At 33.7% G+C, this 12,896-nt stretch overlaps 1 protein-coding gene across 4 annotated transcripts in view; it reads left to right on the forward strand.

Moving 5' to 3' along the window:
- The first annotated feature begins 6,940 nt into the window (after positions 1-6,940).
- The window catches only part of TMPRSS15 (transmembrane serine protease 15), a 133,411-nt gene continuing 127,455 nt past the window's right edge, over positions 6,941-12,896 (forward strand). For 2 of the 4 annotated variants that reach the window (XM_077997928.1, XM_077997930.1), the window contains exons 1-3: positions 6,941-7,060; positions 7,141-7,316; positions 12,539-12,669. In XM_077997928.1, the coding sequence (XP_077854054.1) occupies positions 7,172-7,316; positions 12,539-12,669 (276 nt within the window). In that variant the 5' untranslated portion in view covers positions 6,941-7,060; positions 7,141-7,171. Of the gene's footprint in view, positions 7,317-12,538; positions 12,670-12,896 lie in introns of all 4 variants that reach the window. The other 2 variants (XM_077997929.1, XM_015133094.3) reach the window with 2 other exon arrangements.

Genomic DNA, 12,896 nt, shown 5'->3' on the forward strand with positions numbered 1-12,896 from the left:
AATTCAACATGGCTCTTTTTTTTTTTCTATTATTCCTCTACAAACTCTCTCCTCCCCATCAGTTTGCTGAAAAGAAACTCAGAAAGTTCTAATTTTCATTAATGTTTTGCAGTCTGTAGAAAAACAGGTCAAACTGGTAAGTAGGCAACCTGAAATAAAGATAGGGAAAATATCTCAGGTCTAGCAACCCCTAGCCATCAGTGACTGCTACAGGATCCCAGTGGAGATGGGAGGAACCATTATGAGTTTGTCAATTCTTAATGCTACTCTTTAAATTGTAGAGAATAGTATGTAGCACAGTGGCATCCCAGTGGCATCCCGCACACATTCACAGATAGAATAAATCTCACATTAGTGCAAAGGAAGCTTTCTACAGGATATTTAACAAAATTGCAGAAAACAGAAGGAAAGGCCATCAAAAGAAGGTTGTACACAGCCTCATGTGAATTTATACTCCGGCCTCAAAACCTTTCTCTAACCACTTAAATTGCAGGAAAAAAAGTGCATATCCAGTTTAATTTCTTCAACAGCTCATAAAAATGTAAGGACATTAACCTACTCTATGGGAAAACAATGAAAAATAACACAGGCAAGACTATGACAAGAGTGAACCACATGGAAAGAAATACTGTGGAAGACATGTGAATATACCCAAGAAGGAAAGACAGGAAGGAAGGAAGGAAGGAAGGAAGGAAGGAAGGAAGGAAGGAAGGAAGGAAGGAAGGAAGGAAGGGGGGAAGGAGGGAAGGAGGGAAGTGGGGAAGGGGGAAGTGGGGGAAGGGGTAAGGGGAAAGGGGGGAAGGGGAAAGGAGGGAAGGGGGGAGGGGGAAGGAGGGAGAGAGGGAAGGAAGGAAGGAGGGAAGGAAGGAAAGGGGGAAAGGGGAGGGGGGAAGGGGGGAAGGAAGAGGGGGAAGGGGGAAGGAGGGAAGGGGGAAGGAGGGAGGAAGCGGGGAGGGGAAGGGAGGGAGATTGGATAGAAAATATTTCCAAAAACTGATTTTGGAAGCAAACTCAATCAAAGAAAAATTTTCAGCAGTGCTATGTATTGCTTTTAAACCTTAATAAACGAGTTGAAGACAATAAGAACCCAGTAACAAAATCCAGAACTTGAATAAAAGAGAAAGTTTATAATTATGAAAATCAATTACAACTTAAATCAACAGCATTACACAAATCTGTAAATTAGAGAAGGCAGAAAACAGAAATACACAGTTGAACATTGCATATAATTGAAATGTATGAGGGAGATACAGATAAAATGAAATAATTAGGAGAAAAGTATAGATACAGGTAAATGACTAAGATAATTCATCCTAAGGAAAATTGGACCCTAATCCCATTAAAAATTCTAGTAAATTGAACAATGACAAAAAAAAAAAGATTTGAAGCTTTAATAAAGGAATATTTTCTTTTCTGAGATGAAAGGAAAACTGAAAAAGGTATATCACATTCTAAGAAAGATTAATTCAGAATAATCAATGCCAGTTTACTCTCTTTTGAACTTCAAGTATGAAAACATAATTCTCTAAGCATTCAGGCAGATATAAAACATGTCACATACAAAAGTAAGAAAAAGGGTTAGCATCAAATATTGGCAAAATTATGTTCAGTGGCAGAAAAAAAAAAAAAAACACTATTAAAAAAATCTTCAGAATTCCAAGAAAAAAAAACTTGTCACTTACCCATGCATTAATAGATTATCAGTCAAGTATAAAAGAAAGAGGAAGATTTCTCACATATGAATGAACTCATGTAATACAAAATCCAGCAGCTCTTCTAAACATAGGTTTTTTTAAAAAACAAACAAACAAACAGAAAAACCTGACTGATGATGACACATCCTCAATTAAAATTGAATTGATTTTTACAACGATTACTCTGTTATTTTATAACTATAAAAGAGGACTAGTTCAATATTCAGTGCCAGAGAATAGCACCAACTTTTTATATCCAGACAAATTTTTCAAGAGTCAAAAAAATAAACAACAATATCCAGTAAGCAAATCTCTTAGATTATAGTACTTAAGAATCCTCAATGATAAAGACATTTAACAATATTAAAAGTCCACCTTCTCCTTTGTGCCTAGTTAAGATGTTTATTAAATAGTCCTCAGACTGTGTATCAATAAAGATGACCACCCTTTTAAAAACGTAAAACATAAAGAATTTGCCAATTAGATCTCAGAATAACGTGTTAAAATTACATAGAAAGTCAAGGAAATAATTACCAGTCTTAGAGAAAAGCAAATGTGTATTTCTTAAGCTCATATCAACTTGGAACCATCAATCCTGGGAGGGTTCTTGACTACTGCACTGGTATTTTTGGAGAAAAAAAAAATAGTCTCTGAAAGGTCCAGAAGTATTTTTGATGAAGAATACATATTTTCTTATTTTATATTAGTTTTTAAAAATGTAACTGTATTAAAGATATTTATCTGCTTACAACCCAGCCACACACAATTATTTAAAGGTGAAAGTTGTTTGAGTTTTCTCATCTTGTGTTGAACAGTGAATGAAATTTCACAGAAATGTTCACAGCTTTATCTTTAAGAACTCTGCAATTACTACTGCTACTTCATACAGTCAGAGTATAAAACCACATATTCATTGAACAAATTAACACTATAGGGTATGCACATGGTCTGTTTGCTTCTATAACGTTGTCAAGAGCTTATAAGACTCTTAATTTTCTTAGCTGTTCTATTCTTACCCTTTTATTCGATCTAGGCAAAAATAATTATAATCCACCTTAAGGTCTCTTTCTACTTCATTATTCACCTAACCAGAATACATCATTCCCATTACCAGAATGGTACGCAACAATTTACTCACTGAAATTTTCATTAAGAGTTAGTGATCTTACCTATCTAGAGCTGTATATTCTGTTTATTTGCCATCCCAAATATGTATTCATTTGTTTCCACTTCACATAAAGCGTTTTATCTTATATGGTTAAATGTCTCAAGTATATGTTTAAAATAATTATTTTATTCTCCTATGGGCATTCAATGACTTGACTAATGGGAACATTTTTGTAACTTCTACACTTTTCACAATAGAAAGTTCCTTCAAGACCAGCCTGGACAACAGAGTGAGACTTCATCTCTACAGAAAAAAAAAAAAAAAAGGATGGGGGAAGAAAAAATTATCTGGGCATGATGGCACACACCTTTAGCCCCATATACTCAGGAGGCTGAGGTGGGAGGATTGCTTGAGCCCAGGAAGCAGAGTCGGCAAGTAAACCAAGATCATGTCACTGCACTCCACCCTGGGTGACAAAATGAGACTTTGTCTCAAAAAAAAAAAAAAAAGAAGAAGAAGAAGAAAAGAAAAAGAAAGTTTAGTGCATAAGGTTTCTTTCAATTTTATTAATTATTTGGTAAGATGAAAATTATTAATAATATCACAGGGACTTCAATCTTATGTCTCCCCTTTAACTTTTGATCTATTTTTTAAAAAATGCAGAATATTTACTCACATGTCCTAATCCTCTAACTGTGTCAAAGTTTATGTGGTTCATTAACGTATTTCAAATATTTTAACAGAAGTGATGCAATACAAATACACCTTGTCATTCTATTTCTGTTAACCAACCCTTTTTGTGCTCAGAAGTAACCACCATACTGGATTTTCTGTTTATCATTTCCAGGTACACTTTTATCCACAGAATTGCATCACTAAACAAATGATTTTCTTTTCTACTGTAAGCTATGCAACATCACATATATCCCTCTAAACTTGTTTCTTTGCATATAATTTTGTTTTATTATTTCCAGTTTAGTACATACAACTTTAGTTCACGCACTTTAAACTTGTGTATAACATGTTATTCTATAAAAATACTACACGACATTTTTTCATTTTCCTATTGATGAACATTTAAGTTTTCCCTATATTTTATAGGGCTTAAAATTGTATTATAATTGTATTATAATGAATATTGTCTACTTGTCCCAGATTTAACTGGAAAGGGAATTTGGGGGTCAAATTGTATGTGTGCATTTAGTTTTTCTAGATGTTAACCAAATTGCTATTCAACATGATTATTTGAATCTTCACTCAGACAAGCAACGAATGACGCTACTAAGTATTGCTAAGGCTTTTAGTTTCTGCTAATATGTCTAAGGTCAGTAATATTTTGTTTTTTATTTTAATTAGAATTCCTTAACTACTAACATTGATCACCTGTAGACATTTGTGTGCTCCTGTTTTCTTTCTTTTTTGTTTGGTTTTTCACTTTTTGTCAATGGCCTGCTACCTGTCTTTTGTCCATTAGTCAATAGAAATTCTCTTTAATTTCTGAAGCGTGTTTTTTATTTGTAAGCCGTATCAGCTATTGTAAGGATTCTACACTCACAGGCTCTCTCATTCATCTCTGCACACTGAAGTCAGCTTCTCTGGATGTCCTACTCACACAGAGTAACTCGAAGTGCCAGACTTGAAGTCCCAGAAGCTAACCTCTACCAATGAGCATGGCTTTCTGGCAAATAAATATTCCACTCTATTTCCCCCTAAGTGGGATAGCACTGACGCTTGTTCCCACTGTCTCGCACAGGTCCCAAGCAGAATTATGTTCCAGATGCCTAGGGTGGTAACCGGCTTGATCACACCCAATCTTCACTGGCTTTATCACCCTCCATCTTTTCACTTCCCAGCCCTTCTCATGGAGCTTTCCTGGACTGCCTTCAAAATAAATGTAAGTACCTCATACCCAAATTTTTGCCTCAGTTCAATTCTGTTGTAGCTGAACTAAAACATATGCAGTTTGAAAAACAATTTTAAAGGAAAAAACACAAGTCTGTGGCTTAGGGTTTTACTTTTTAGATACAGTTTGTTGTTAAGAAAAGTCAATGTTATTATTGACTAAATTTATCAATGTTCTTCGTGATTTTTCCTTTTATTTTTGAATCCTTTTCTAAAAATTCCTTCAATATTTTATCATTAGAAAGACATTCTTCTATATTTTCTTCTAAAATTTTTCCATGCTTTCTAGATATGCTTAATCCACCTGGAATTTATGTTCCTTCACGGTGTGAGATGAAGATCTAAAGTTCTTCATGTGGAGATGGAGAAGAAATCAATGCTGCACTATGTATTGAAGAGCCACTCTTTTCTAACCTATTATTAATGCCCTATGTTTTTGATATATGAAGTTTCCATATGCAAATCACACTTATGGGCACTTAATTCCACTGAGATGGTTTTCTGTGCTGGGACTGATACAACTCTCTTTATATTACAGCTTTGTAACGAGTTTTGTTACCTGACAGGGCAAGTCCTGTTTTATTTTAATAACTTTTCAAAAAATTTCAAGACATATGATTTGATTTTTCACATTCATCTGTTTGTTTAATTTCACTCTGTCCTTCATAAAGTATTGCTTTCTTTTAAAAAGCTATTCTTTCACTCATTTACTTGATACTAAATATAATTATTTAAAACATTATTTGAGGAGAGTTTATGATCCAAAAGTGAAAGTTTTCTTTCTGAAACTAAATGCATTATTTTGGGCTTTCAAACTGATATTTTACCCATTAATCCATGCTATGCTTGAAGCAGACACGTGAACTCACTATCTTCTGCTTTCCTTCTATAACAGCAAAAGAAATGTAACTTAAAGCTCTATATGATGTTCTAAAAAGGGTTTGCTTCTGCATTAGCCATACAAAGAAAACACTAATTGTGCTTTCACTTTGACTTTCCAAATTTAAGAGGCACTTTTTATAGGCTCCAATTTTGTCAGAGGGTCTGGCCTATTATAATTGTCCCCTAGAATATGGATAAAAGAAACTTCTCCCAATTCCATAAATGGTGTCTCTGATTTCATGTATATTTCAGAGCATTTAACAACAAGTAGTAAGTCACTTAGCTAAAAATATAAATATTTTCAATGACATACATTTGTTTACTCATAATTCTATTTTTTATCAGCAAAAATTCTTGAATCTGAGTGCAACATGCAATTCTCCTCTTTCATAGGTAAAGAAGAAAAGCAGCTACTGCTCATCTAAGCCCATTATAATATGCCACAATTTGATTGTGTTAGGGTTTTCCAATCTAAAACTTTCTTACCTCCTGCCAGTTTTATTTACCAGAATAAAAGGCACGTTGGTTTACTTCAGAATAGATTTGGTTTTATTTGGTTTTAATTTTTGTGTTTTAAAATTCCTGAACTCATCATTATTCGTGGTGTGAATAATCACAATGCTACACTGTAATTTAATTATCAGAAAACAACTTTAATTTTGCCATAAAGCATACGTCTACAACTATACCTATGATTATCTTAACCTGTTCTCTTCTTCTAATTGGCATATTTAAAGAGATAAAGTCCAGGGCAAATGAGCAATATCTTCCCCACCCAGGCTATTTTCTTAGAATAGAAACATATATTTTATTCCTCTTATGACAGTTACTCCCATTCATTAACAACTGCACAAGGCCATAAAGAGTAGCCATATAATGCCTTGTTGAAGTGTACTTGCCCTTAGGTAATACTGCCTTACATTGCATAACTTCACATGGGTGACATAACAAAGTTTGCAACACTTTTGATTGTTTCCATAAGGAATATATGTATACATATATGTACACAGAGAGAGGATATATATGTTAGGCTTTATATATATCTGTACCTTTATATATATCTTTTTATATATATTAGGCTTTATATATATTAGACGGTCTATATCAACATATAAGAGAAATGTCTTAAGAATGATCTGAGTCAGAGGGTAGAAGGTTGATCTGTTAGGAACTCTCTCTATGAATATCAAATGCATGTGCCTAATGACTAATTTGTCTGTCATGAATTTCACATTTTTCTTAATAGTCTCCAAATGATAAAGTGTCTTTTTTTGTTTACAACATGAATTTAATTTGATTCACCTTGGCAAATGGCCTGTTCAGGTAGTTAACATTTACAGCTCTAGGCATCTTTACCCATTTATATCTACTTAAAGATTAACCACCCTTTTAATGATACTTAATGTATGGAGACATAATTTTGTCAAAGAGACATACATAGCTCACTTACACTGACTGGTATGCATGTAGACAGGTAGTTGTTGCTTTACACATCTTTAAAAATTTGAGAGATTTTACTCTTCATTTGGTACAGTTATTTATATTCTCTTTCAGTTCTTAAATTAGCAAGCCTTCAAAACCAAAAATGGGTTCGAAAAGAAGCGTGTCTTCTAGGCACCATTCTCTCAGCTCCTATGAAATCATGTTTGCAATTCTCTTTGCCATATTGGTAGTGCTCTGTGCTGGATTAATTGCAGTGTCCTGGCTGACAATCAAGGAATCCCAACGAGGTAAGTCACATGGAGCTGGCTCGTGAAGGTGCTCTCAACTGAATGTACACACTTTAATTTCAGTTATTCTGTAAGTCTATTTTATTCATTGCTAACTGAATGCATTATTTTGGGCTTTCAATCTAATATTTCAAAGTAATCTTCATGACAACATTTTTTTGTTGCATTCACATACTTCTCTGTAGTTCCCTTCAGAGAATATTAGGAAAATTAACTGGTATGTAATTTGAAACTTAACCCAGAATTTAAGCATGAGACTAAGTAGTTTTTAAAATAAATAATATTAAATGATTTTCTTGGCTTCTACATATAATCAAGTAGATTTCATGGCCCCTGATTTTGTTTTGATATAATTTAAATCACAAACATATTAATCTGTTGTTGAATATATAAGTAGATAAACATGCAAACTTAACAAAAATATTTATTTCTATCTTCATTCACTTCTCAGTCTAACCATTTTAATTCTACTAATATAAAAGAAGTTGGATATAAATGTAGACTTAAAAAGGTCACAAACTGTCTGAGTAGCAACTTTGATAAACAGAAAAAATATAAGAAATGATAACTCTTATTTAGAGCTAACTTTGTACCAACAGCTTTTCAAAGACCTTCAAATGTATTGTGTAGCTACAACATACGAATGGTTATTGGTATGCTTGTTTTACAGATGAGGAATCTGAGACAGAGACTAGAGGTAACTTGCTTAAGTTCACATCATTAGTGGGTAGCAGAAGTAAGATTCCAAACTAGACAATCCAGCTCTAGAATTTGTAGTCCATCTTACCACTTACTCATTTATAGGGTAAATTTTTTAAAAAATTGGATGCATAGCAATAATCTATGTATTAGCAGTTTATTTGTTCTTAGACAATTTTTTACATTTTTAAAATGATAAACTATATACATACATATGGGCATATAAATTCTCTCTCTCTCTCTCTTTTTTTTTTTTTTTTTTTTGAGATGGAGTCTCACTTTTTCACCAGGCTGGAGTGCAGTGGTTCACTGCAATCTCCACCTCCCAGGTTCAAGTGATTCTCCTGCCTCAGTCTTGCTAGTAGCTAGGACTACAGGTGCATGCCATCACACCCAGTTAATTTTTGTATTTTTAGTAGAGGTGGGGTTTCACCTTGTTGGCCAGGATGGTCTCGGTCTCTCGACTTTGGATCTGCCCACCTCGGCCTCCCAAAGTGCTGGGATTATAGACGTGAGCCACCGTATCTTTCACATGTGAGTGATTTTAGTTTTACCTATTAAATTCACAATTGTTGGGTTAGCTATTTTATTCTAGTAAACAAATAAGTTTAAATTAGAATGTAATGCACATGCCATAGTTTTATTAAATAATTTTAGTATAATCCTGGTCTATTTAAAAACTATAGACATACACAAGGGCTATATTTTAAAGAAAAAAAAAGTGTGGATATTTTACAAAATTATACAAAGTACTACCAGATAATACATATTGATTAAACTTTTAGAAAAATGGCTGTTTGGGTCTTATTTAATTGCTGTGAATAACTTGAAGGATCTATAAGCATTTGAAAGTCCATTGGAATCCCTGATGTTCAATAAACATATGAAGGTTAGTTATTTTACAAGGGAAGTAGAAAATAAATATGTATAGGTGATAATACAATTTAACAGTGAACAACTAAATATAAAAAGGGCAAGTTAATGCTTTACCAACACACCAGAGATCATAACGCATACTACTATTTTTTCCTTTTTAAACTATTATTTTAGATTCAGGGGGCACATGTGCAGATTTGTTACCTGGGTATATTGCATGTGTTGAGGTTTGGGGAATGAACGATGCCATCACCCAGGTACTGAGCATAGTACCCAGAAGTTAGTTTGTCAACCCTTTCCCCTTTCCCACTCTCCACTTCTGGTAGTCCCCAGTGTCTATTGTTGCCATCTTTATGTCCATGAGTTCCTGCTGTTTAGCTCCCACTTATGCTTGAGAACAGGTGGTATTTGCTTTTTCTGTTCCTGCATTAATTTGCTTAGGATAATGGCCTCTAGCTGCATCCATGTTGCTGTAAAGGACATGAGTTCATTCTTTTTTATGGCTGCATCTTATTCCACAATGTATATGTACCACATTTTCTTTATCCAATACACCGTTGATGGGCACCTAGGTTGAGTCCATGACTTTGCTATTGTAAACAGTGCTGTGATGAACATGTGAGTGCATGTGTCTCTTGGGTAGAATGACTTATTTTCTTTCGGATATATACCCAGTAATGGGATTGCTGGGTCAAATGGTATTTCTGTTTTAAGTTGTTTGAGAAATAGCCAAATTGCTTTGCACAGTGACTGAACTACTTTACATTTCTATCAACAGTGTGTAAGTGTTCCTGTTTCTCTGAAAGCCTTGCCAACATCTCTTGTTTTTTAACTCTTTGGTAATAGCCATTGGTGACCAGTATGACATGGTATCTCATTGTGGTTTTGATTTACACTTCTCTGGTGATTAGTGCTGATGAGTATTTTAAAAAATATCTGTTGGCCACTCGTATGTCTTTTTTGAGAAGTGCTTGTTCATGTTTTTTGCCCACTTTTTAATGGGTTTGTTTTTTGTTTGTTCAATTATTTAAGTTCCTTATAGATTCTGGATATTAGACCTTTTTCAGATGCATAGTTTGCAAGTATTTCCTCCCATTCCATAGGTTGTATATTTACTTTCCTGATAGTTTATTTTGCTGTGCAGAAGATCTTTAGTTTAATTAGGTCCCACTTGCCAATTTTTGGTTTCGTTGCAACTGCTTTTGAGGATTTAGTCCTAAACTGTCTGCCAGGGATAATTTCCAGAATTATGTTTTACTTTTTTTTCCTCTAGGATTGTTAGAGTTTGAGGTCTTAATTTAAATCTTTAATTTATCTGGAGTTAATTTTTATATATGGTGAAAGGTAGGGGTCCAGTTTGATTCTTCTGCATATAGCCAGCCAGATATACCAGCACTGTTTATTAACTATTTCCTCATTGTTTATTTTTGTCAACTTTGTCAAAGATTAGATGACTGTAGGTGTGTAGCTTCACTTTACTGTGGGTTCTCTATTCTGCTCTATTGGACTATGTGTCTGTATTTGTACCACTACCATGCTGTTTTAGTTACTATAGCCTTATCGTATAGCATGAAGTTGTGTAATGTGATGCAGACTATGTGTCTGTATTTGTACCACTGCCATGCTGTTTTAGTTACTATAGCCTTATCGTATAGCATGAAGTTGTGTAATGTGATGCCTCTGACTTTGTGTTTTTTGCCTAGGATTGCTTTGACTATTCTGGCTCTTTCATAGTTCCATATGAATTTTAGAATCATTTGTTATGATTCTATGAAAAATGAGTTTGATAGTTTAATAGGAATAGCATTGAATCTGTAGGTTGCTTTGGGCAGTATGGCCATTTTAACAACATTGATTCTTCCAGTCCATTGGCATGGAAGTATTTCCATTTGTTTGTGTTATCTGATTTTTATAGCAGTGTTTCGTAGTTCTCCTTGCAGGTCTCTTTTATACCCTTGGTGAGAGATATTCATAAGTATTTTATCTTTTGTATGACTATCGAAAATGGTATTAAATTCTTGATTTGGTTCTCAGCTTGAATGTAATTGGTGTTTAGAAATACAACTGACATTGTACATTTATTCTGTATCCTGACACTTTGCTGAAGTCATTTATCAGTTTCAGGAGCCTTTTTGCAGATGTCTTTAGGGCTTTCAAAGCACATACTACTTTTAACATTTTTTATACTTTTTTTGACATCACTTTAGACTTTTAAAAGTTGAAAAAATTGCACAGAATTTTCATATAACCCAGCTGCCTTGGATGTTAATATTTTGTTTATCCATAGTACAATTACCACAGTCAAGAAATTAACATTTCTACAATATTGTTAACTGAACCACATACTTTATTCAAATTTCACCAGTTTTTCCACTAATACCCTTTACCAGGTTAAGATCCAGTGCAGATTCCTATGTAAGATTTAGTTATTACGCTTCCTTAGTCTCCTTTAATCGGTTGTAGTTCCTCGGTCCTTCCTTGTATTCTGCATTTAAACATGCAAACTTCAATCTAATTTAGAGTCTTTAAAATACAAATGAAATAGTATAAATAATACGTTACATCAATAATGCAGTTAACGTTATTTAGACTATATGCACACATACTGCTTGAATTATTATTTCTAATTATCCTCTTAATGGGATAGTTTGGTGTGAATGTATTACATAGAGATCTTGGGTTGTGGAGTCAATCATTTCGATGACCAAATTCCAGATCTGTTGCTTCAGACATTTACTACCTTGAGAAATTTTCTTAATCATTCTAAACACCAATTACCCTATCCCAGAAAAGAAGAAATAATGTCTTGTCACACCAAATTATTGTGAGAATTATATGTCATTATTATTATATTTACTAATGAGTTCATCACTGTGTGAGTTTCAGTTGAAGCAATTCATTTTAAACATAAATCAGTGTCCATGAAAATATGCTGATAAAGGAATTATGCAGGACTTAATGACACATTTTATTATCCATGTTTATATTTAATTTGTTAACCTTCTTTTTTACATTTTTTTTCCTAGTGAGGTTATCTATTTTCTACACATTCTAAATAACGTCTTCAACAAGGACAGTCACCAGCTAATGGCACAAGGTCATGCATGACATTTTTATAATTATTAGAATGAAAGAAGTAGCTTCAAAGTCATGTTTCAAAGTAACCAAAATACTGAAATCTTCACAGCAATTCATATGTCAAAACCCAGTGGTGTCCCTGGATGCTAGGTGTTCAAGAAGTATCTGAAAGCAACTACAAAACTTTTAATGGTTCACTTCTCACCATGTTTCCCTGAGTCACTTCCCATAATTGGTGGGAGTTCATCAGTCCGTGTATCTTCCAACAGGAATCTCAATAACAATAATAATGAAAACTTGGAAGCTTGGAGTGTGGGTTAGACTTCAAAGAAAAGAAAAAAAATATTGAAAGAATGGAAAAAAACTTTAGTTTCCAATCTTTTAAAACAATCAGACAGCTGGGGACAGAAAGCAGCTGATTTTGAAACATGAGACTACAAAGAAAAAGCAAGAACTACAGAGCTAACACATCAAGCAAGAGCTTTACTTCTGTGTCTTAACAGAATGTGCATATTTTTCCTACTCATAATCCAAAATCTTAGTGTTTTTTTCCTTATTAATTTATCTAGGTGCAGCACTTGGACAAAGTCATGAAGTCAGAGGGACATTTAAAATAACATCCGGAGTTACATATAATCCTAACTTGCAAGACAAACTCTCAGCGGATTTCAAAGTTCTTGCTTTTGACCTTCAGCAAATGGTAGGAGACTGTCTCTCTTCAGCTGGTTTAAAATTTTATAACATAGTTTAACTAACTACTTGCCAAAAACACCATTTTGTCACTGTGAAACAACTAGAGAATAAATGTAATATACCCAAAATACTTAAATGTCTGAGCCCCATTACTATGGAGAAAATTCCCCCAATTCTAAGCAGAGCATAAAGATTGCTTTGCATAAATTTTTCAACAAAAGTTAAAATCTTAAA

The sequence above is a fragment of the Macaca mulatta genome, chromosome 3, assembly GCF_049350105.2.
Source record: "Macaca mulatta isolate MMU2019108-1 chromosome 3, T2T-MMU8v2.0, whole genome shotgun sequence".
NCBI classification, from domain to species: domain Eukaryota; kingdom Metazoa; phylum Chordata; class Mammalia; order Primates; family Cercopithecidae; genus Macaca; species Macaca mulatta.